Source organism: Haliotis cracherodii, unplaced genomic scaffold, assembly GCF_022045235.1.
Source record: "Haliotis cracherodii isolate W230 unplaced genomic scaffold, xgHalCrac1.p SCAF_13, whole genome shotgun sequence".
Classification (NCBI taxonomy): domain Eukaryota; kingdom Metazoa; phylum Mollusca; class Gastropoda; order Lepetellida; family Haliotidae; genus Haliotis; species Haliotis cracherodii.
In genome coordinates, this window is record NW_027266268.1 from 35,707,771 (window position 1) to 35,733,912 (window position 26,142).

The following is a 26,142-nucleotide window of genomic DNA, read 5'->3' on the forward strand; positions in this document are numbered from 1 at the left end:
ATATTAGTATTAGTAGTAGGTGGTAGTATTGTTATTGGTAGGAGAAGCTAGTTTAGTTAGTTGTGTTAGTTAATTTGGTATTAGTTTGAATTTAGATATTGTTATTGGGATTTAAAATTACTTTAAGGGAGGGAATAAATCTGTATTACAACTTCATTTGTGTTTGTGGTTGATTCAATACGTGACATTTTGGTGGCAGCGGTGGGATATTTAATTATTGTCACTATTGAATTAACTCAGACCATCATTCTATGAGAGATTAGGAGTTACTTCCTTGATGGGTTATCCTTGTAGTATTTGTTTGGCCAGAAGTGTGATAGGACCTCCGGCACCACTTCTACATCCTTGAGTGTTCGAGTTAGAATCAAGGTTGGTAGGGTGTATTTCATTTATTGGTCAGATTAGGCTATTGGTTGGAATTTTATATTTTTGGGTTCCATTCTATGCATGAATGTACTTTTGTATAGTCTAAGTTCCTATTGGTAGCATTCATTATTCACAGTTGTCCAAGACTAAGCCTGCTGGGTTTAACTGTACTTGTACTTCATACTATCACCATACAGCTAGATATGGATCTTGAAAAGATTATCAAATTGGGTCAGAGTTTAGGGTATGAGCAAAATGATTTGAGGACGTTTGTAAAAGAACAAACTGAGTTAGAGAGAGAGAAAGAGAAGGAAAAGTTAGAAAGAGAGGAAAGAGCAAGGGAGCGGGAAATCAAGAAATTAGAATTGGAGGAGAGAAAGGAGAGAGAAAAGTTAGAATGGGAGAAAGAAAAATTAGAATTGGAGGAGAGAAAGGAGAGAGAAAAGTTAGAATGGGAGAAAGAAAAATTAGAATTGGAGGAGAGAAAAGAGAGAGAAAAGTTAGAATGGGAGAAAGAAAAATTAAGAGTGCAATCAGAGGAGAGAATAGAATTAGCCAAGTTAGAAAAGAGTTATGCTGGAAATTATGAAGGACAGGTAGGAGAGAAACAATCAGGTGCTGCACCTAAGATGCCTAAGATGCCTCCGTTTGAAGACCGCAATGACAACATTGATGCATATCTTCAACGGTTTGAACGGGTAGCTGTAGCACAAGGTTGGAAGCCTTGTCATTGGGCAGCATATCTTTGTACGCTACTAAAAGGTAAGGCTTTGGAAGTATACTCCAGATTAAGTGTAGATGACGCAGAAGATTATACTGCTGTTAAGACTGCATTGCTAAAACGCTATGAAATGACAGAGGATGGATTTCATCAGAAATTTAGAACTGCTAAAACTGATACAGGTGAGATATTCACACAGTTTGTAGTTAGAATTGAGAACTATTTCAACAGATGGATTGAGCTTAGTGGTACTCAAAAGACTTTTGAAGGTGTGAAGGATTTATTGTTGCGTGAACAGATTTTAAATGTAACTGGAAGGGATCTTAGTATATTCTTGAAAGAGAGAAAACCAAAAGATGCTATGGAAATGGCCAGACTAGCAGAACAATTTATAGAAGCCAGAGGTACAGGTCCTGTTAGATATGGTAAGCAAGGTAGTTTTGGTCAACATGACAAAACAGAGGTCCGAGGTAAACCAGGAGAGAACAAGGCGCCAGGTGGTACAAAACCCAAACCATTTATTCCTATTAAAGAAAGGACATGTTACAACTGTAGTCAAATTGGACATTTGGCAGCACAGTGTAAGAAACCCAAATATAACGTGGCAAGTATCCAAGTAAGTGAATACACCAGTAACGTGTCTGCAGTCCTTCCAGATTGTATAGATGTTGAGGCAAGAATACCTGAAGTTGTAGATGGTGATGCCACAACTTCAGAGAGGGTGAGTGAACCAGATGTAGCCTCAGGAAGCATGTTTACTACAGACCACAACATGCCTATTCACAAGGGAAAGGTAAATGGCAAGCCAGTGGATGTCCTGAGAGACAGTGGCTGTACTGGCGTAATAGTGAGGAGGTCAAAGGTAGAGGATGAATGTTTGTCCTCAGAAACACAATCTTGTAAGTTGGCTGATAGTAGGGTGCTAATACTTCCCGTAGCATGGATTACCGTGGACACACCCTTTTATACTGGAAAGGTAAGAGCTGCATGTATGGACACACCACTCTGTGACCTGATATTAGGCAATATTCCAGGAGTGAGAGAACCAAGCGATCCAGATCAGACGTGGGATAAGGATGATATCCAGATGGTAAGTGCTGTGGAAACAAGAGGCCAAAGAAGAGTAAGACAAGAAGGCATGAAACCACTGAAGGCACTGAAACCTGTGGGGCTGACATTGAGTCGAGGTGAGTTCATTACCCAGCAACAACAGGATTCCAGTTTGGACAAAGCCAGGAAATTAGTGGAGGAAGGGAAAATTAGGGAGACCAGGCATAGTACTTCCTCTTACTATATTGAGAATGATATGCTCTATAGGAAGCATACCTTCACCAAGTTTTACAAGGGTAAGCAAGTTGTACAGGCAGTTGTACCAGTCGGGCTGCGTACCCAAGTGATGAAAGTAAGCCATGAAGCATTGATGGGAGGGCACCTTGGAATCAAAAAGACTTTAGATCGGGTTATGTCTCAGTTTTATTGGCCAGGAATAATGGGTGATGTTAGAAGACATGTGCTGTCCTGTGATATTTGTCAACGCACAACCCCCAAGGGCAAGGTAAGAAGAATACCACTAGGACAAATGCCATTAATCGAAGTACCATTTGAGAGAATAGCCGTTGACCTGATAGGCCCGTTGTATCCTGTCACTGACAAAGGTAATAGGTATCTTTTGACGGTAGTTGACTATGCAACCAGATACCCAGAGGCAGTACCTTTGCCAAGGATTGAAACTGAGTATGTTGCTGAAGCTCTTTTCGAAATATTCAGTAGAGTAGGTATCCCCAAGGAGATCTTGACGGACATGGGAGCCCAGTTCACTTCAGGTGTAATGAAGGAGGTAAGTAGATTATTATCCTTGCATCAGCTAACTACTACCCCATATCATCCAATGTGTAATGGCCTTGTGGAAAAATTCAACGGTACTCTGAAGACAATGTTGAAACGAATGTGTGCAGAACGGCCATGTGACTGGGACAGGTATGTAGCTGCTTTGTTATTTGCATACCGAGAAGTACCTCAAGAGAGTTTGGGATTTGCTCCCTTTGAACTACTGTACGGGCGTACAGTTAGAGGGCCAGTGCAAATTCTCAGAGAAATCTGGACTAAAGACATACAAAATCCTGAGGTAAGAACTACTTATGAGTATGTGTTAGATTTGCAAAACCGACTGGAAGATACTATTCATATAGCACAACAAGAACTAAAAAAAAAATCAGATAAGTACAAAAAGTTCTTTGATGCAAAATCACAAGCACGGAAAATGGAAGTAGGTGACAAAGTGTTACTTCTGTTACCTACTGATTCCAACAAACTCCTACTCCAGTGGGAAGGACCATATGTAATTTTGGAGGCCTTTGGTATTGGCAATTACAGGATACAGGTAGGTAATAAGACTAAAACCTATCATGCAAACCTACTGAAAAAGTACATTGACCGAGAGGAGATCAAGGACACAACTGTATGTGACGTCAGCATAGCTCACCTGATGTATGCTAGTGCCGGGCTAGTAGATGTCAACTGAAGATTCCCTCGCTTATGGTTTGTTTCGGTCTTATGCTATCTGTGTATGGGGCGCTGGGGTAGCCTAGTATATAGTTGAAGCGTTCGCTCGTCACGCCGAAGGTCTGGGTTCGATTCCCCACATCGGCCCATTTGTAAAGCCTATTTCTTTTGTACCCGGCAGTGATATTGCTTAAATATTGCTAAAAGCGGCATAAACCATACTCACTCAGTCACTCACTTACTACCCGCAGCCTGTCAACAGAATGAGTGACTGAGTGAATAAGTTGGTTTTGGTGAAAGTAAAACGTCGTATAGGTCCTTGATGTCACCACATCAGACAAATTCAGGATTCTGACAGACAATCTCAGGTTTCTGGCACGCTTTAGCGTCGCCAATCAAATTTGTCCCCAAAGAGATATGTTTTGCATGTTATGGGGATGGGTAAGAACAAGGTTTTAGCAGGCATTAAAAGCATGCGTCCAATATTGTGTTGTGCTTTTCCCAATGGTATTGTCTCGTGGGTGTTACTGCATGTGATAAGTTGTTTTTAGTGTGTACACTGCCCGTAATGACGCAATATGAGCATGATTGCAGTTGAGTCAGTCAAAAAGGACACAAACCACCCGTCTAGATTAGTATTTAGATCGTCTGACCTCAGCTGGCCTAAAATCAATGCCTAAAAAAATGCCTTCTCTTCAAAGAGATTCAATTTCTTAGGATTGCCGATATGATGTTAAAAATTAACTGACTCACTCGATTGTTGAGGATATGTTATTTCGGCTGACGGTGTTCACACCCAGCTGGAGAAAATGGAGGCAGTGAAATGTTGGCCTACCATAGATTCCGGGTTACCTTGGCCAGCCCGGTCACCAGATTTGTCCCCGATTGAGCATCTGTGGGACGAGTTGGATCGACGCGTTCGCAGAAGGAATCCACCGTCCCAAACACTTCCGGCGCATGAATGGCAGCACATCCAACAGCGTGTTATTGACAACTTGATTGCATCTATGGGTCGTCAGTGTCAAGCGGTGATTGATGCACGTGTTGGGCACAACCGATACTGACATTTTCTGTTTCCCTGTGACAATAACTGTATCGTGTACGTGTGTTTGTCTAGGTGACACGATTAATGTTTTGAACATTGTGTACATTAATCTTCAAACAGTGTTTCAGTTATGGTTTCTGTGTCCGATGTTGAAACAATCGCATTATATTACATTTTGAAAGTCAGTGTCAAGTTTCCTCTTTTTGAAGAGTATATATTCTGGACAATGTCATAAGAATCTATACCGAAACGTTGCCTTTACAGTATTAAAGAAGTTGTTATCCACAAATTGTGTCTACATTGTCATCTGTCAACTTCTGAGTAATGCCTATCAAACAGGGTTACTGCCTATAACAACAATCCCAAACGAAAAAGGACCCTTTGAATGGAGGAGTATTGCGTGAGCTGCTTGGGAAAAAAGAACAGAAGACGCCACTTGGTACTAAGGAGTGAAGAAGACAACGACATATTTCTCATCCAATCATAATTTACTTATGAGGCTGTTGTTTTTCTCGGCCATCCATAACAGAAAGGAACAAGAAGTCTGCACACAAACACTCGGAATGCCAGACGATGTGACATTTAATACCGTTATACTAAAGTTGCAGGCCGACAAAAATAGTACACTTGCTTGTTTCAGTTGGTGCAGATTTAGGGGATAGTTTATCTGGACGAAGAACATGACAATGACGAAGGACCCTATTGACTTAAGCATTGCACACTATGGGTTGTGTCGAAGTTAACTTATGACGCTGTTACGTGTTTGGTTGGTTGGTTGGTATGTTGTTTAACACCGCACTCAGCAATATTCCAGCTATATCAGGGCGGTCTGTGTAAATAATCCAGTCTGGACCAAAAAATCCAGTGATTATCATGAGCATCGATCCACGCAATTGGGATCGATGACATGCATCAACCGAATCAGCGAGCCTGACCACCCTGTCCCGTTAGTCGCCTCTTACGACAAGCATAGTCGCTTTTTAAAGCAAGCATTGGTTGCTGAAGACCTATTCGACCCCGGATCTTCACGGGTCCTGTTAAGAGGAGACTACGAAATTGGAACGCAGTTTAACCCAGAAATCGGTAAGTACAGAACTCAAATACAGTAAATTCTAAATTAAAGAATTACAAAATTAGTAAATAAGCAGACAACATCAATTATAGAAATCGTATTCAAAGACATAGTTGACGATGAAAAAATCAACGCAATGAGTAAAAAAGGGGCAGCAACATTAAACAGTTTCTGTAATTAATATAAGTGCACCCACGAATGCACAGAATTTTGACACTTTCAAACGTCCTAAAACAGCCTTGATCTGAGTTTTTGAATTCAGAATAGTGTGGAAGGAATTCAGTGCTTACAACTAGGTATCTAATCCGCACTTGCAACGTAGATTAGACAAACGTCTCTTGTCTCTCGAAGGGTGGGTAAAACGTGGCTTATTTTTCAAAAGAATGATGTCTGATGTCTACACTCTTCTGTCAACGATTCTGGAGTACCTGGTTACTGTTTGGTACAGAAGGATTCCACATGGTGGTGTAAAAAAGTCCCCCACAGCAGGAACGGCGTCATCATCATTTGCATAATTCTTGTCATATTGTTCCTACTTCAAATGGAAATCTCACAGTGCCAAATTTGGTGAATATGGAGGATGTTCAATGACTTTAGAGCCACGGCTATTCATTGCAGCACATGGCGGCATGTGAACAGTTGAATTGTCCTGGTGGACATACCATGAGTTGTCCATGACGTTTAGCCTTGATATTCTCAGACAGTTGCCATAGCAGCTTAGCGTAATATTAGCAGTCAATTGTCTGGCCTTTCGAGAAGTAGAAGGGCAAGCTGTTTTTACATTTTAAACGGAAGTACTGATATCTTCGATTGTTTAAAAGATATCAATAATGTTTTCAAGACATCAAATTTCAATTAAAGATATCTTGAATTCATTTCTGATATCCAAAATACAGTAACTGATATTTTAAAATGTTACTGTGATATCAACAAAATATTTTTCGTGATATCTCTAAATGTATTTATGATATAATTAAACAAGTACCACCCTGCTGTACATAATGATATCAGAAATAATAAGTGTAAGATATCTTAAATTCAATTCAAGATATCTTGAAATAAGTTATACATATCCTAAAATGCATTACAGATACCATTTACTCGTTTTAGATATCTTTAATTCAATTTGAGATATCTTTAATTCAATTAAAGATATAATTAATTTTGACGGTTATTGAAAATAAAAATCAGTTTAAAAATATTATCAATAATTGTGAAGATATCTTTATACCAATTGTTAATGTCTGTAATATAATTTAGGTAACATGAAGGAAAAGCAAAAGAATTATTAAGGTCCCGAAAAGTTCGGGAAATGATTAACAGATATCTTCAAATATTTCCTGTCTGGCTACATATCCGTAAATTCTTATCGTTCCAAAATGGCGGCAAACCATGCCCAACTTGTGCAAGAACTAGCTTCAACAACAAGTCAAGCAATTCGCGGAGGAGTTGAGGGGAGTGACAATGACAGCAGTGATCAATTTTAAAACACTTCTCCCTAGAAAGTACCAAGAGTACTTAACAGACAGAAGTATTTGAAAGTATCTATAAATATTAATCTATTAATAATGGCAACAATTGAAGACATCAATAATTAATTCTACCATGAATTTGGAATTTACTCGACTCTGATTGGTCAATCAGAGGCTATTAAATCACAATAAACCCCTCTGATTAAAACAGCTGGTTTGACGGCCGCATCACCACGGAAGCTAATATTCATAGAATAGTACTATTTTCAGTCATTGTCGGTAGGCATATTTATATCTTTTCCGTCACAATGATCGATATGACGTCATAATGGTGACGTGCGATGTTGATTCCGTAATTCAGATCGATAACCCACTCAAGACACTGGACTCAACCCGTGCCGCTTCACTCAGTATATTTGCTAACACCAAAGAGTTCGCGTTTTATTTAGTCATGGTAGAATGGAGATAAACATACCGCGCTAAATTTAACATTTGAAATCTCACGCTGCACGTTCGGTTCCAAATTCAATTTAGCGGGGTTAAATCTACAGGTAACCTAGCTCTACATTGAAAACACAGTATGTTTATCTCCTAATAAATCTATTAATAATGGCAATAATTGAAGACATCAATAATTAATTATTGATATCTGTATTTAGTTTCTATATATCAAGAATTGAATAATTGATATAAAAAAACATGACTTTTTGATATCTTTAAATCACATTTTGTTACTAATCTAATTCAAGATATCAGCCATTCTTTTCAAGATATCAGTAACAAGCTTCACCATAACCTTAATTCATTTCGTGATATCTTCCATTCCATCCACGAGATCTTCTATTCAATCAAGACATCTTCAATTCAATTCAAGATATCAGTAATTCCGTAATAGATGTGACAACGGCTTGGCATAAGGTAGTTCACAGGGAGAATGCTTCTGGAATCCCAGCAAATCGAAACCTATCTTGACATCTGATGGAACAGACGGTTCATGTTTCTGGGAAGATGTTATTCAATGTTTTGACACTGTTGTGTAGTATCCAGTTGATGGCTGGGAACCCAAGACCCAAATCACAAATAGCTCAAACCAATTCAGCTGGGTCTGCTTCAAACCGATGTAAAATCACAAGAGACGATAGCTGAAATCTCATTGTCATTCCCAATACATTCATCTGTCATGAGAGTTGTCTTCTGTATTGATAATGTGACGTGTGGTGAGTCGTCGGTCATCCATAATCAGATCATGTACTTTATAAAATAATTCCTCAGTGTTGGTAGATCTTACGGATCTTGGATCATCTTCGAAGCTCTCTTCCCCTCCTGAATTCTGCTGCCCACCTCTTAACAGTGGCACAGGAAGGAACATCTTCCCATAAAGTTGACAACCATGTCAGCATGGATGGCTGTTAGCCCTTTCAGTTGGAGATGAACATTGTGACAGCCCCTTATTTTTTCATTTCAATCAACGGAGATGCCTCAGTTTGATGCCTCCAGAAATAGGCAGGAGATCTGGTTGTGTATTTGGCTCAAACATAGAACGAATTGAACGTATTGAACGTAAAACATGCAAACTGTAAAGGGTACATCTCTCATATTTAGGCTCAGAACTCCTCAGCAACCCCTTGCATATCCTGACGACAACCAGGGGTTACAACACATAATTTTAAACTTTGGGTCGTATCGAAATAACCCAAAATGAAGCCCTTGAAATAGGTCAAATTATTAGTTCTACTACTACATCAAGGATCTGAAGAATGTTTTTAAACTTTGGGAAACATTCTGCGCATCATCCCGGCCACGTTATATGTATGCACGTCGTTGTTTTCCTATATTTTTTTACTCTTTATACCATTATTTTCCCTAAACTTTCTTTGTTATTACTGCCCAGTGTCTGCTCTTTCCACAGATACCACACTGTTAAGGTTTTTGACATTGGTCTTGAAGCGTAAAGGGCTATTGATAAACAATTACAAGTCACCAACATTATTGAAAGTTCCAAATGCCAACCAAACTAACCTTGCGTTACCGGCTGATTTTGGTCTTTGGATTTTGGTGTTTGCGTCGTTTTATTTCATCCTAGACATGTCCCATGAGTGAGAGGTCTGGAACAACACTCGGACAAGGCAGTACAGCAATGTTATGCTGCCTCAAAAAGTCACGAGCAACATGGGGATGGGCATTATCCTGCTGCAATGTGACATTTGCACAATGGGTAGAAGGTATGCCTTTCAAACTGCCAGTTTGTTATTCCATGAGTTGTTATGCATTGATTTTCTGCAAGCCATGGATTTTGTGTAAATATTTTTTACGGTTAAACAAAGGTGTTTCATAAGAAATCTCTGCTAAACTCAGTGACCATTGTACAGTTCTGACGAGATCATAAGCATGTGCTTATGAATCACTATCAAATAGCGATGATACCAGATATTCGCAAAAAGGTGAGCGTATCCTGCCCCGTCCGTGGCACAGCTAGTCACAAATGCATGCAAAGGGAAGTCAATTGTTCACCTGGAAAACAGGGAACATGTGGAAAGGAAGATAGGGATTTGCATCGGACATCACACGACTATCATAAAGCGTTTTGAAAGCCTTGCCAAGGCCTAGAATGGTGTCACCTTGATCAAACAACATTTGAAGAGTCGTTGGACACACTTTGAAATCTTCATAGACAGAGCATGCTTGATTGTACATCAGACGTTGCCAAATGTAGACACAAAAGGGTTGAATGTCATGAAAGGAAATTTAACTTTTAGAAAGTTCAATTCATCCCACTTGTTAGACAGTATTTCGGACAGCTTTTTGTCACTCTGAATCTTTATGGATGTAACTAAACATGAAAGAGATGAGGCAGTTTCGCTGGTGTCCTTTGTTACCAGTGCATATGCGTAAAGAAGTGGAAGTGAATTGGCTGTCTGACCGTTTTTGAAAGATTTCAGATCATTATTCCATGTTTGATTTAAGAGACACAATGAAACGTGAGCGTGCCCCAGATGCTTAGAATGTTGTTCATGTTGTCAATCACTGGTTTGACTGGTCCAGTCTAGAATATTTACAGGCCGTTTATATTATAACTGGAATTATACTGGTTGCGTGGTGAACAACAGTCCCTATTTCATCAAGTTAATTCAATAATAATGTAACTTTCCAAATAGAGGAACACAACAAATTGACTATAAGCCTACGTGTCAAATAATAACATTGAAGTTAACAATAGAGTCTTAAACACATGACTGAAGGATCCCACATTTGAAAATCCAATTACACATTCGAAATTCAGGAATTGATATCCGGCCGAATTCCTTCCTATGCAACATACACCACAGGGACATCAGTGCCAGAAGCAGAAACAACCCGAACAAAACGTGATGTGGGCGGCGGACGTCTGGGACAGACTTCACATGGAGACTTTAAGCGTTGTTCGTCTTAACATTGTCGTTCGCTGTACACCCGTCTGAAATAGGAAACCGTTACTGCGGACATTGAGTGTGGCCATGGTGGTGATGATAACACAGTGTGGGGTTCGGACGTCGAGGTCCGGACGAGTTCCTTCTTACACACAAAACACCAGCAGGGACATCAGTGCTAGAAGCAGGAAGATCCCGAACAAAACGTGGTCTGCGCGGCGGACGTTTGACGCAGACTTCACATACGGACGTTCAGTGATTTTCGTGTTTACAAGGTCGTGTTCTGGCTGTACATCCGTCTTGGTCTGAAATAGGTGACCATTATTGCGGACATTGAGTGTGGCCATGGTGGTGATGATAGCCAGGCAGCTCTGACAGAGGATGAGGGTCAGGTACACGGACAGTCGACACACGTCTCCAGACTTGGGGATCGAGTCGTTGACGAAGTTCATGAATACTGCATAGGACACACATATTGAGATGAGGTAGGACATCTTCTCTCCGGAGTCAGCTGGTAGGAGGAACACACAGGCATTGAGCAGAGAGAGAAGAGCCATAGGAAAGATGATACTCACTATATAGAACATGCTCTTGCGTTTCAAAAAGAACTCAAACGATACCAGACTTGATATCTGTTTCATTTGGACGTCTACGTTCTTGGCAAGTATGTCAATCAACTCCCATTCACTGTTCTCAATAAAGAAAGAAGGTAATCCCGTAATAATAGAACCGGTGCTGTCAACTCCAAGATCGAAAGTATTTACAGGCGTGAACAGGATGCTACATCGCTGCTGATCAAACGGGTACCGAGTGATGTCTATTTGACAACTGGTCTTTAAGCTCTCAATGAATTGAAGTGATGCAATTCCATTACTGGATATCTTTGGAGATTGTATTGAAGCCAAGGTAGCGCTGTCGATACCGTTAGGGATGGCAATGGTCGGTATCCATACAAACTTCTCAGAGACGGTCACTTCCGTAATATTATCATAATCAGTTTTGTTCCAAGCCAGATTTAGGTCGAGCCACGTCATCCGGAAACCAGCACTGAAAGTGAATATCTGCTCGGCAGCATTGAGATTGGAGATGGACATCAGCAACATACTTATGTTGACCTGTTTGTCATCAGAGAGATCAACACTGATGCCATAAGCATCAGTTTCCCCTTGGAGATATGCCTTCAGTCTTCCTAATGACGACTCAGTGCTATCACAGGTACTGGCGATTGATAATATGACGACTAAGTTAAGGATTTTAGCCGGCATGTAAAACATGATTTCAGTGTCCAGTGGTGATGTTCCAAATGACAGATATTGTCAGGCAGGTGTTTATCCATTTATAATTTTGCTTAAATTATGACAATGAACCTTTGAACTGGAATACGAGTCAACACGGATCACGCAATCAATAATGCCAGGCGCCTTGCGCACACCCATTAGTGAAAATGTAAGTAAGCGCTTTAGATTAATATTAATGATTCTATAGTAATACCTGTCCCCACCTTCATTGGACAAAGCCGTATCTCTTTATAGCCCCTACTGCAATTACGTACAAATAATGGAGGTGGTAATGCCAACAGATTGCCATGGAAAAAAATCTTTTATTAAATTCTCAGTAATCAGTGTTTCCAAAGCATCGTTAATATACTTTTTAGTGACAAGTACTGTGTGTATCTTTGCTTTCTGCAATATGAGTAGACTGGAAACATTTAAATGCGTCATGTCCCTGGAATGCATAGGCAACGTAAATACGCATTAATGTATGGCCAACGAATTGATTAATGCCATTGCCTGAGAATATATGTGGTATGCACTTCAATTTGTGCAAAGGCATTACACAGACAACGCAATTAAATGAACCTGGTGCTGACACGGACGTTACTACAGATACATGCGAATACCAGGTATCATAACTATTTGTTAGTGATTCATTATGAAATGCTTATGATATAGTCGGAATTTGTCAATCGAATCTGCTTTATGCAGAGATTTCTATTGGATATTGAAAGCGTTTTGTCGCCTTATTTACAGTACCTTTGCTACCTGCATGGATCCCAGCAATATTTCAGAGGCTGGCGTTTGTACGTAATGTTATCCACAATTAAAATTACAAATATTCTACGCTTAAAGGAAAAGTAAGCAAAATATTCATTTGACACGAACAAACGAGGGGAACAATAATTTTACACTACTTCAACCCGCTTCGATGAAATAGCCACTTATATAAACTCAGATAGAAATTCATTATACCAATTTTAAAGGTATTTTATTTCATACAAAACATATGATCAAAATTTATTATACAATTCTTTTTCTTTTAAAAACCAAATAATTAAAAGAGAACTAATATTTTCATAAATATCCTTTATGGATTATCACTTGTGATGGAAAAATCAACACAGTTAAGCTGGACATGCTTGACGGTGTGATTCTCTCATCTTGGGTTCTTGGTGTGGTTTTATAATCAGAAGAGGTGTTACAGATTTGTTGAGTGCTGCTTTTGCATAGTTCGTTGAGGAAGAATTTTTAGCCACAGTTTAACCAAGTTTTTTGGCAATATCAGATTTATCCGTTAGTAGTACATCCTCATTCTTGAGATGGTGGATGCTGGATTCGGAACCCTTACCTTGTATTTTCTGAATCATGTTCCATACATTAGACATGGTAAGTATATTTTTGAGACATAAGTTTGTCAAGACGTCGGCGTTTATTTACAATAAAGATAGAAATTAAATTTTGACGGTATTCAAATTATGTATCATGGGGTGGCAACGGAAATTGTGTTCAGCCATTTTCCGTGCCTTCCTTGCTTGTTTGTTTGCAGTCATTGTGGTTTACGGATGTGTGGAATTGCAGAGGACTTTGGAATACATTCATCAGCAATTTTGTTCATCAGAGAGTATTTGGACATGATCAGGAACGTAACGGTTGATAAACAAATCAGGTGTTAATTTGTTTGAGGACAGTATTCCAAACAAAGGCAACTTTGTCTTCGTTAAGTTCCATCTTGATCATAGAGGAACATCAGATGGGGTAAACGTTTTTAGAAAGGTTGGAAAGTGGTCACTCCAAAAGAGGTCATCGTGAACTCACCACTCAAATTCATTCAACAGATTAGAGTCTGTAATGGTTGGTTGGTTGGTTGTTTAACGCCTCACTCAGCAATATTCCAGCTATATGACGGCGGTCTGTAAATAATCGAGTCTGGACTAGACAGTCCAGTGATTAATATCATGAGTGCGTTGGGTTTAACTCTTCTTTATCATTATTCCAGTTATATCACGGTGTGCCAGCTTAATGTGGGAGGAAAGACCGAAGTGATGCAGGTCTCGGACGTTTACCACTTTGTTGAAAGCCACGAGCACGGGTATGGCGCTGACAATCCTAAAAACATAATCGGGACGAACCGAGATTCCAGCAATCATAGGTTTCTGGCGTGCCCAAGGGACGCACCTCTGCGCAGCGAACCGCGGCGCATTAGACGACTGGGCTACTCGTACCCCCGAGCAATATCATGAGCATTGGTCCACTCAATTTGGTGAGGTGAGTTGAAATGGGGTTTAACGTCGCGTCCAAGATTATTACACTTATATAGCGACGTGCATGTACGTGTGTGTGTTTGTGTGGCTGCTTGTACTAGTCCGGACTGATGCCGATTTATAGTGCTAGCTCATTGAGATACCATGCCGCAGTTTAACATGAATACCCCACTCAGACTCAGTATACTGACTCCAAGCCGACCAGTCCTTGTTTTAGCCCCTTAATGCCGAGCGCGAGACAGGGTAACAAGAAGGAACCATCTTTTAACTTCTTTTGGTATGACGCGGTCGGGTATCGAACCCCGGACCTTCCGCTCTCCGGGTATACGCTCTACCACTAGACCACGGAGGCGGTCCCACGCAATTTGGATCCATGACATGCATCAACCAAGTCATAGAGTCTGTAATGGACAAATCAAGAGTATGTACCTGTGCCAGGATGTAAATATGTTTTAGAGTTCAGAGGGAAAAAGCATTGTTGGAAATAAGCGTTTCTGGACTCTTTCCCTTACTGCTGGTATGATCACTTCCCTATAGTGGATTATGTCCATTCTAATCCCCACTCAGATACAGACCTTAGGAAGCTGGTCATATAGTGCTTGAAGATCATTTGGCTGAATATACGAAGATGGAGGAGTATATAGAGAACACAAAGTAAAGACAATAATGTGTAATGTTATTCAGAAAGCAACGGCTTTGAGGGGAGTATCGAAAGGAACAGGACTGTAAATGACACCTTGCTCACCAACACTGAAGAACCCCCAGTGGCCTTAACCACTGGAGGTGAAAAGAAATGATTGGAATTAAACTGCCTGATGTCGATTTGATCGGTATTTTTCAAGTCGGTTTCTTGAAGACATAAAGCTGATGGTTTAAAATCTTGTTGGAGTTTTTAATTTTGTCGGAGTCCTCTGCAAATCCATTGTATGATTAGGGGCACGGTTGGCCCAGTCGTCTAAGTCGCCGAGATTCGCTGTGCAGAGGTGCGTGATTGCCAGAAACCTATGATTGTGGGTTCGAATCCCGGTTCGCCCTGATTATGTTTCTAGGTTTGTCAGCACCATACCCGTGCTCGTGGGTTTCACCGAAGTGGTAAACGACTTAGACCTGCATCACTTCGGGCTTTCCTCCCACATTAAACTGACACGCCGCGATATAACTGGAATATTGTTAAAAGCGGGGTTAAACCCAACTAACTCACTCACCCATTGTATGATTTGACTTGCTCAACTCGGGATATAGAGCAGGAGGTACGTCTACTCCCAAGGACTTGTTGTGTGGGAGTGATTCCATCTCCAGGGGCTCAAACGGATTTATGAACCTCAACAGATGTTTAACAGGAGAAGGCACCGCCAAGTGTTGGGGTGTCCTGGCTTTTCTCCTCATCTGCTTTTTAGCCTTTTTTGATAAATGGGCTTCAGCCTGAAATATTCCTTTTTCGGTTACAGGGTTTGGTTCTGGTTCTAAGTGGTGATATTTGATCAGACGGTATTGATTGAAAGTTTTGTTTTGGATGGCAGATGTCGGTATCATTGGAGAGTTTTGAGAAGCCTGAATGGTGTCATTGATGGTAATTTGGTCATTCTTCAACCAAGAGATAGAAGAGAGATGGTATTGTATGGAGAGGATAGTTACTTTGGTAACTGAAACTTGTGAAGAAGAGACGGCAGCTGAATAGCTTTTAGAAGGTGTTTGGCACGGAATGAGTAACTGTTTTGCCACGGTGTGAGTGAGTATGGTTTTACGCCGCTTTTAGCAATATTCCAGTAATATCACGGCGGGGGACACTAGAAATGGGCTTCACACATTGTACCCATGTCTGGAATCAAACCCGGGTCTTCGGCGTGACGAGTGAACGCGTTAACCACTAGGCTACCAACCGCCCCCTTCTGGCAGAGAACTTCATCAAGGTTATTATATAATATTCTGATAAAAAAATAGTTTGATATGATATGATATTTCGAAAGTATCAAGTATTCCATGCACAGGGCATGGAGTGACCAGCCGATTGATAGAATCGGGCCAATTCAACTACACATCGAGGTATAGTAAGGATCAAAGTAGTGTGTGGGGCAAAGGGGACAGCTGTTCCTGGCTTCATCTATTAAGGGTCATTATAATAGTATTAGTTCTCATTTGTGGCATTTATTCATACCTCAGTTTTAAACGTATTATATTTGTTTTATAGTCCCCACGGTCCCTAGAATGGTGCATAACTTTAGTTGCTGGTGATCTATAACCCATTTATATATTGTATTGTTGAATTCATTCTTTCAAATGCTCTCAGTTAGTTTTAAAATCAATCGAAACTGTGTTCCTCTAGTTATTATACTTCCATAGCTAACAGGTTTTATTCAAGCTGAAAATATCTGTATTTTAAATGGCTACGTTCTCGTTACGACATCGCTAAAATATTGCCCACGTGACGTTAAATTTCGACTCACTCACTCACTCTTTTTATAGAACTTTGGTCTGGTAACAAATTGTCTTACGGTTACCTTTTCGCAATACCTGTCTTCACCTTTAGAATAACATAATATGCATAGCGATATGATCAGGCATTAAAATTGATGCTGTCTTCAACAAAGAGACTGTGATGACTAAGTTCATAAGACAGGCGGTAAGTCATTCCTCATTTTAATACTTGCTAGGTTTGTTGAAACAAAATGTTTCAACACAATCTGCTGTGAAATATCAGGTCATATCTAAACTCGACATCTGCTAAAATGTTGACAATAAAGGAATTCGTCACGTATCAAATTGTGAAGGTCTTAACTCAAATAGATAAAACTTATAAACCAAGCAGATGTCTCTTTTTATACTGCGCCCCTCCTATGTTTGGTTTGCAGCTCAATCGTACCACAATATATACTGAACAACAGTGACATTGAATAATATTTAATGCAAAGTTATGTTTTTTACCAAGTCTGAAACAATTTCGGCTTGCAACAGAAAAAGACTCCTGTAAGTGTTCAAATAGCTTCATTTGCCATACTGACTTCAGAAAATGCGTGATTTCATAACAAAAACATGAACATGCCAAAATGTCAATTTACAAATCAATAGCTGTGCTGTGCTGTGGGATATCTGTCCATATCTGCTGTTCCTTGAATGTCTGTGGAACACGTGGTTGACGTCGAAGTCGCCGATCCATCTCATCCGACACGTGCTCAGTTGGTGAGACATCAGGGGATAGAGCCGGCCAGGGGGTGACATTCACGTTGTTTTGTTGACGAGAATCCTGAACAAGTCGAGCAATATGAGGCCGGCCGTTTCTATGATACAATGATTGACGTGACGTTCACCTCGACGCAGGTACACTCGAATCCGTCCATCGCTGTGGCTGAGGTGAAAACGAGACTCGTCAGTGAATAGAACTTGTCTCCATTGCATGGCCGTCTAGCGTAGACGCTGTCTGCACCACTGTAGACGTGCTTGACGGTGGTTTCCTGTCGAAATGGGACGTCTGGTGGGTCTTCTGGCGACAATCCCTGCACATCTGAGGCGACGACGTACGGTTTGTGAAGATATTCGTCGAAGGCCAGGGATGCTTCATGCAGTCACTGTTGCTGGCTAGAATCGATTTCGTAGGTGTGTTGTTCGAATCCGGTTGTCTGATTATTGGTTACGCGTGGCCTGCCACTCCAAGGATGGTCTCTGACTGCCTTCGTCTGTTGCCAACGTTGCAATAAACACCAAATGGTGTTACTGTGGATGTTAAATTGTCTTGCAACATCACATTGACTCGATTCTGCTTCAAGCATACCAATGGCTCGCAGACGCTAATTTTCGGACAGGTGTGGCGTTTCGTAATGTTGAATAATTGCGTCATTCTGTTGTTTTTCTGAGTGGTTGTTGTCAGCACGAAATAATGCATATGGAATCCCGTTAACGCACATGTATTTATACCCATTCATGGGTAGTGAAATGCATGGGGCTTGCATAAAAATCAACTTTTGCATGGACTGCATGCTTTTCTGTAGCAGTTGCGTTTTTGTGACTTGATTCCATACATGTACTACAATATTGAAAACCAAACTTTACTTGTTTGAAAAATACACTAAAATATTAGTGTCACAGGACCTTGTTGAGTATATAATATAGTGCAAAGGTGACACCTTAGAAAACATTAGGATGGGAGGGAATAGCATTGAAACTAAAAAAGCACACGGGATAACTCTACCGGCAGTGAAACTTAATTTCTTTGAAATGGTGATCATTTGTGATTTAAATAGGCTACAATTAATCTATCCCACATTGAATTACAAATATAAGCAACAATACTCATTCCATATCCGTAAGAAATCTCGCCAAAAAGCAGAGTCGATTCTGACAAAATCACGATCACATGTTAATAAATCACAATCAAATAGTTAAAGGGCCACTGATCTAAAACAATTCCCCGGGACTGGTTGTTGCCTTTGTTATTGTTCTTTCCCGTGAGTACCTGGATGATATAGCAGAGACCTAGACTAGTTCGCAACCTGTGCTGCGCAATTCGTAGGCGAATTTGTCACTTTTATTGATAGTATAAGGGCGTATGGTCACATCAACAAAATGAAATACAGTTTTGGAAATAATAAGGAAATGTAGGTATCGTTGTGGGTAGCATCGGTAACGGTGACGAAGGTTTGATTTGTCATTTGCTTGGTAATTGTGCGATTTTCGTTTACACTATTTTGACTTGCTACACAAAGTAAATATTTCTTTTTAGCATTGCTTATTTTATCGTGTTTATATTTTTACAGTCAAAATGTGCAAAATTTTACACTTAGGAAATTTGTTTAACGCCTGAATATTCAGTTATTTTACAAACTGACTGAAAAATATGTCCATCTGTATTATTATGACAACGAATTCCAAACATTTTTATGTTTAATATCATCACCAAGAGACTGAAAATGTCACGATGAAAAGTACATTTCTATATTGTTTGGCTTCTAATCCTACATAATAATCTATTGTGATGTTTTTAGGCCCTATTGATCGTTTTAATCAATTTTGGTCTATCTGTTAAAGAAATGGACAGATTTTTCAGTTAAAATCACTGAAATATTCACACATTTTATAAATTGCCTGAGAGAATCACATTTTACAACTTGACTATAATATATTTCAGGTGTTTTACATAGGTGTCAAGTCTCATAGGTCGGCTGAGAAAGCCCACGTGACAACTATTTTCATAACGTCCACGTTTCCTAAAGAAAAATCCATTGAGTTAGATATCAATGAGCAATTAATCAACGTATTGTCAGTTAACCCTTTGAACAAAGTATGTTGTTTTTACATCGGCACTTCACGCAAGGATATGAGGATATTCCCTTTGTTTTAGTAAACCTAGACATGTAAATACTCACTTTTGACACTATCCACTGTGCAAGATAACAGCGATTAATCAATCAATGTACAGTATTTTCTGTTAATCTTTTGATGACTACGAACGATCCGCTGATTTACAAAAAAAGTAAATCAACTGATCATTCATCTCTTGCTGGGGTGCCACGTGCATATTTACATAACACACATTTCACCTCACTTCAAACCTGGATTTAGATTGAATAATTACCCCAGACACTATAAATGCCAAATGGGATGTTTCCTCGGGTATTCGGAGTGGTGCTACCACCAATTATACCTATAATGAATTCATTAACTGAGCATAAAGTGAATGACGACAAATACGCAAGTGTAGGGGTATACCAGAAAACGAGGATGACAACAAGGGAGTAGTAATCGTATTATCAACGCAATCCGAAATCCGAAAATGCTTTCACTGCATTGATACTTTTTTTAAACGATAACAATCCATATCTCTATTTTGATCACAAAGCCTACCGCTGGTACATGAAAATCCGAAAACCAAATGTTTGGCCAAGATAAAATTACAATCGTTTTGTGTGTGTTTTCATGTCATGGCGGATTTGATTATTTGCAGGTTGTAATGGTTTTGAATATTGATGATCATTTTAAACAACATAGTACTCACTGTAAGCACATGGTTCAGAAAGTCACATTGAAGGCAACAAGAGAGTCACACTAGCCTACACACATGCCACTGATCACAGAGTAAATAATTACTGAAGGAATTGACGTGTCACATTAAATCACTGCAAATCCACGTTTGAAAAGCTTATCACAAGGGAGGCATTCCCTAACACAGTGGGAGGGGGGGGGGGGGGGGGGGGGGAGGAGGGATCGGACGTCGAGCTCCGGACGAGTTCCTTCTTATACCCAAAACATCAACACGGACATCATGATCAGTGCCAGGGCTCCAGACAAATGTCGCCTTATACACAAAAAACCAGCAGGGACATCAGCGCCAGAAGCACAAAGACCCCGAACAAAACGTGGTCTGAGCGGCGGACCTTTGACGGACGTTCAGTGCTTTTCTTGTTTACAAGGTCGTGTTCTGGCTGTACATCTGTCTTGGTCTGAAATAGCTGACCGTTATTGCGGACGTTGAGTGTGGCCATGGTGGTGATGATAGCCAGGCAGCTCTGACAGAGAATGAGGGTCAGGTACACAGACAGTCGACACACGTCTCCAGACTTGGGGATCGAGTCATTGACGAAGTTCATGAACACTGCATAGGACACAAATATTGAGATGAGGTAGGACATCTTCTCTCCAGAGTCAGCTGGTAGGAGGAACACACAGGCGTTGAGCAGAGAGAGAAGAGCCATAGGAAAGATGATACTCACTATATAGAACATGCTCTTGCGTTTCAAAAAGAACTCAAACGATACCAGACTTGATATCTGTGACATTTGGACGTCTACATTCTTGGCAAGTATGTCAACCAACTCCCATTCACTGTTCTCAATAAAGAAAGTAGGTAATCCCGTAATAATAGAGCCAGTGATATCAACCCCAAGATTAAGGTCATTTGCAGGCGCGAACAGGATGCTACATCGCTGCTGGTCAAACGGGTACAGTGTGATGTCTATTTGACAACTGGTCTTGAAACTGTCAGTGATTATAAGTACTGCTCTTCCATCACTAGAAAGTGCTGGAGATTGTATTGAAATAGGTACAATGCTGTCAATCCCGTTTGGGACAACCACCAAGGGTATCCACACAAACTTCTCAGAGATAGTCACAAGTTCAATGTCATCATAATCAGTTTTGTTCCAAGCCAGACCCGTGTCGAACCACGTCATGACGAACCCCGCACTGAAAGTGAATGTCTGTTTGGCTGCATTGAGACTGGAGATGGACATTGGCAAAATACTTATGTTAACCTGTATCTCATCGGAGATGATACTGATGCCATCATTAACAGTTTCCCCTTGGAGATATGTCATCAGTCTTCTTAATGTCATCTGGGTTCTATGGGAGACACGAGCTCCTGATAAGATGAAGAGCAGTGACAGTGTTATCGCGGACATGAAAAACATGATGTCAGTGTTCGGTGGTGATGTTCGCAATGACATGTATTGATATGCAGCTGTTATTCCATTTAGCTGTTGCTTAGGTTACTGGAGACAGTGACTATGATTGGATAATACGCTGCCGCATGTGATATGAGTGCACACAGATCCATTAATCAGGGAATTAAACGCCAGGAGCATTTGATCATCTAGGTAAATGCTTCATGCCTATTGCTATTTCTGTTAACATTCCTGCCCCCACCTTCTGTGAGCAGAGGGCTTTAAGTTTATATTGAATTATGCAGTTATGCACCAGTACTGGAAATGGTAATGTCATCGCTGTCAAGGAAACAATCTCGCTGTACTGATAAACTGAGTATTTGCAAAACATTGTTTATTGATGCTTTGCTCACAAGTCAGACGTATTATTTACATTTCCACTTCCTGCAATATGAAGTGAACCACGGAAATGTGTGATCTATTCAATGTTAAGATTTAAGGCAATCGAACCTGAAAGTACATTAATGTTATGAGTGCTCATAGAATTGAGAATCGATCGAGAGAAGGTGCCATCGGCAGATAATTTATATTATCACACCATGGGTGGGTTTCTCGGCAGGATAAAGCCAACGGATAAAAACGATATCAGGATTGTCGCTTATTTTGTTTAAAAGCACTTCGTGCCTTGGCATTTGTAATTTTATCCTTATCTAAATTATGGACTGTAAGATTTTCTGCTTTCTTCATACACTTTCTTGCCTGTTTGAATTCAGTTGTGAACCATGCTTTACGAATGTGGGGATTTGCAGAGGAATTCGGAGTGGTTTGATCAGCAATGTCATTCAGTAAGTCCGAAAACAACTGTCGGATCTGGAATATTCTTGCCAATGTTATGTTTTATGTTGCCAATACACAGTACCTCATATAAGGACAATTTAGCCTTGGTAAAGTTCCACCTGGATGATGGTGGCTCATCACTAAGGTTAACAGTTTTAAGAATAGTAGGAAAATGATCACTCCCGCAGAGGTCATCATGAACTGACCATACAAATTGATTGTACAAGATCGTCACGATATGGCTGAAATATTGCCGATGTGACGTAAAGCATAAACTCACTCATTGTACAAGTTTGAGTCTGTGAGTGACAGATCGAAGGCAAAGTACGTTCCAGTGGCTTGATGTAAATAAGGTCTGGAATCATCATTAAATATACATAAGTTAATGTCAGAAAGAAAATTCTTAATGATTTTTCTTTTAAATTTTAGCATCTGTACTCACCCACAGCAGGTTGGGTCTTTTCAGATCAACAGCCTCCGTGGTCTAGTGATAGAGCGTCCGCCCGGAAGCGGAAGGTCCGGGGCTCAATACCCGGCCGCGTCATACGAAAAAACGTTAAAAGATGGTACTTGTTGTTACCCTGTCTGGCGCTCGGCATTAAGGGGCTAAAACAAGGACTGGTCTGCTCGGAGTCAGTATCCTGTGTCTGAGTGGGGTATTCATGCTATACTGCAGCATGGTATCTCGTTGGGCCAGCATCAGTCCAGACTAGTACAAGCAGCCACACACACACACTCACACATACATGCATGCCCGTCCCTATAGAAGTGCAATAATCTTGGACGCGACGTTAAACCCCATTTCACCTCACCTCACCGTTCAGATCATCCATGATAATGCAGGGCTTTGGAAGTTGATGATATGGATTTTGATGATCAGACTGTCAGAGGAAGGAGGGATATATAAGGAGCACAGCGTAAAAGCAATGTGCAGAGTCAGAAAAACAGGAACAGTTTGAGGATTTGTATTAAGAGTGACGGGGCTATGTATGATGTCCTGCAGCACCAAGATAGTTGTGCCTCCCGTTGCTTTATCTCCCGGAGGAGAAATGGAATGATATTCATCGTACTGTCTTAAAGATAGTAAACCTATCTGTACTTTTGAGGTTGGTTTCTTGGAGATTTAGTGCTGACGGCTGTAAATCTTGTATCAATAATGGGATCTCATTGAAATTATGTCAAAGTCCTCTGCAATTCCATTGCATTAGATTGGGCAATTGAGTCATGGTGACTCAATTGGAGATCTTTCACGTGAATGTGAGGAGGAGCTACTCCTCCGCCTGTCATGTGAGTGAGTGAGTGAGTTGGGTTTAACGCCGCTTTTAACATTATTCCAGTTATATCGCGGCGTGTCAGCTTAATGTGGGCGGAAAGCCCGAAGTGATTCAGGTCTCAGACGTTCATCACTTCGGTGAAATCCACGAGCACGGATATGGTGCTGACAAACCTAGAAACATAATCGGGGCGAACCAGGATTCGAACCCACAATCGTAGGTTTCTGGCGTGCCCAAGGGACGCAACTCTGCACAGCGAATCGCGGCGCCTTAGACGACCTGTGCCCCCCTGTCCTGTGAGGTGAGGTGAAATGGGGTTTAACGTCGCGTCCAAGATTATTGCACTTAAATAGCGACGGGCATGTACGTGTGTGTGTTTGTGTGGCTGCTTGTACTAGTCCGGACTGATGCCGATTTATAGTGCTAGCTCACTGAGATACCATGCCGCAGTTTAACATGAATACCCCACTCAGACTCAGTATACTGACTCCGAGCCGACAAGTCCTTGTTTTAGCCCCTTAATGCCGAGCGCCAGACAGGGTAACAACAAGTACCATCTTTTAACGTCTTTTGGTATGACGCGGTCGGGGATCGAACCCCGGACCTTCCGCTCTCCGGGCGGACGCTCTGCCACTAGACCACGGAGGTGGTCCCCCTGTCCTGTGAGGACAGAGTGACCTCCATATCCAGAGGTCCAAACATGTTCTGTAGAGGAACCTCTGAAGATGTAGGGACGGTTGGTGTTTGTTTTCTATTTAATTTTTCTACTTTCTTTTCTTGTCAAAGGAACGGTGACTGGTTGTGAAACAGACGTTATAGATTGTTTCTCAGGCTGACTCTCTGTCTGAGATCCAGCACCAGACTGAGTGACTAGGGAAATAGGCTGGGAACGAGTTGTGGTCTGATTTGTGAACTGTTTCTTGGCATCTAGGTATGTTTTTTTCACATTTTTTTTATTCTCTTTGCTACACGGGGCAGAACCTTGATGAGACAGGATGTGGGCCATGACAGTTAAAGCAGTTGAAATTATTTTCACAGTCAGAGTTTTCGAGGGTGCTAACACAACGATGGCATACCACAGAGTTGTTACGAGACTTTGATCCATGACCGTACTGTTGGCATTTGTAACATCGGAGTTGAATGGGGACATAAACCTCCACTCCGATATTGAAATAATCTGCCTTAATTGATTGCGGAAGCGATGTACGCACAAAGGTCAAGAGATGAGTGTTTGTATTTGTGATGACATCATCTTTCTTGACAGTGATACGTTTTACTGTGGTGACAGTCTGCTCCTCCAACACTGCAGCAATGTCCTCTTTCGACATGTTGGACAAGCAACCAGTCCGGTCGCGAACGATGCCTCCACAAGAATTTTATGTTCTGTTCACAGACACAGCAACCTCAATATTGGCAAATGTTTTGATAGACAAAAGATTGAGAGATCAACCAGAAGTGAGCCACCACGAAGACGGGTCACAATTTTCACCTCCCAAAGAACTCCTGAAACTGCTTTAGAGACAGCAAACGGGCTCAGTTTGATAGATAGTTAATCACTAGCCTCAATAACCAGGAATCTAGCCCAAGAATCAAAGCTTGGAGAATTATTTCCAGTTGAGTGATCTATATCCTCAATACGTCTCTTCTTTTCATTCCGAGATGAAGCAAATTGTTGTAGTGACATGATGAAATAACATTATTCCGCACCCCTGCTCCCCAGCCAACACCGAGTGACAACAAGGATGATGTCAAATTGCACCCGATATCCAGGATCCTGACACAAGGAATACAGGGATGTTATACTCCAGGGAATATGATGCGAGCAGCTGTATTTGTCTTATTTCCATCAGTGTCTTGTGTTCTGGGGATTTCTGTCCCATTTTAGGCCTTCGTGTTCGACACCTGTCCATACGCTCAATAAATTGACTGTTGCTTTGCATGAGGTGAGGTGAGGTGAAATTGGGTTTTACGTCGCGTCCAAGATTATTGCACTTATATAGCGACGTGCATGTACGTGTGTGTGTTTGTGTGGCTGCTTGTACTAGTCCGGACTGATGCCGATTTATAGTGCTAGCTCACTGAGATACCATGCCGCAGTTTAACATGAATACCCCACTCAGACACAGTATACTGACTCCAAGCCGACCAGTCCATGTTTTAGCCCCTTAATGCCGAGCGCCAGACAGGGTAACAACAAGTTCCATCTTTTAACGTCTTTTGGTATGACGCGGCCGGGGATCGAACCCCGGACCTTCCGCTCTCCGGGCGGACGCTCTACCACAAGACCACGGAGGCAGTCTGCTTTGCATGAGCAATGGGACAGAATTCCTCAGAATCAAATCCAGACATTGATCCAAAGAACGGGGAGGCGTCTTGAAGCAGTTGTTCTGGTTCAGGGAGGTTACACAAAATACTGTTGGAAAGTCAATATTTGGACTTGTTCTTCAATTCCGTGAACCAGAAGTGTACATGGTACTGACAGTTTAGTCTGTGCAACAAAACTGACATTCGAAATTTTTTGGATGAAGTAAAAATCTG

The 26,142-nt window shown here is 41.0% G+C and overlaps 2 protein-coding genes across 2 annotated transcripts; both read right to left on the minus strand.

Annotated features, from left to right (window-relative positions):
* Nucleotides 1-10,731: 10,731 nt before the first annotated feature.
* LOC139458660 (neuronal acetylcholine receptor subunit beta-4-like) lies at nucleotides 10,732-11,850 on the minus strand. Its single transcript, XM_071240075.1, has one exon. The coding sequence runs from the start codon at nucleotides 11,848-11,850 to the stop codon at nucleotides 10,732-10,734; it is 1,119 nt and encodes a 372-aa protein (XP_071096176.1).
* An 8,560-nt stretch (nucleotides 11,851-20,410) lies between these two features.
* Nucleotides 20,411-21,445, minus strand: LOC139458661 (acetylcholine receptor subunit delta-like). The gene has a single exon (XM_071240076.1). The coding sequence runs from the start codon at nucleotides 21,443-21,445 to the stop codon at nucleotides 20,411-20,413; it is 1,035 nt and encodes a 344-aa protein (XP_071096177.1).
* Nucleotides 21,446-26,142: the final 4,697 nt, after the last annotated feature.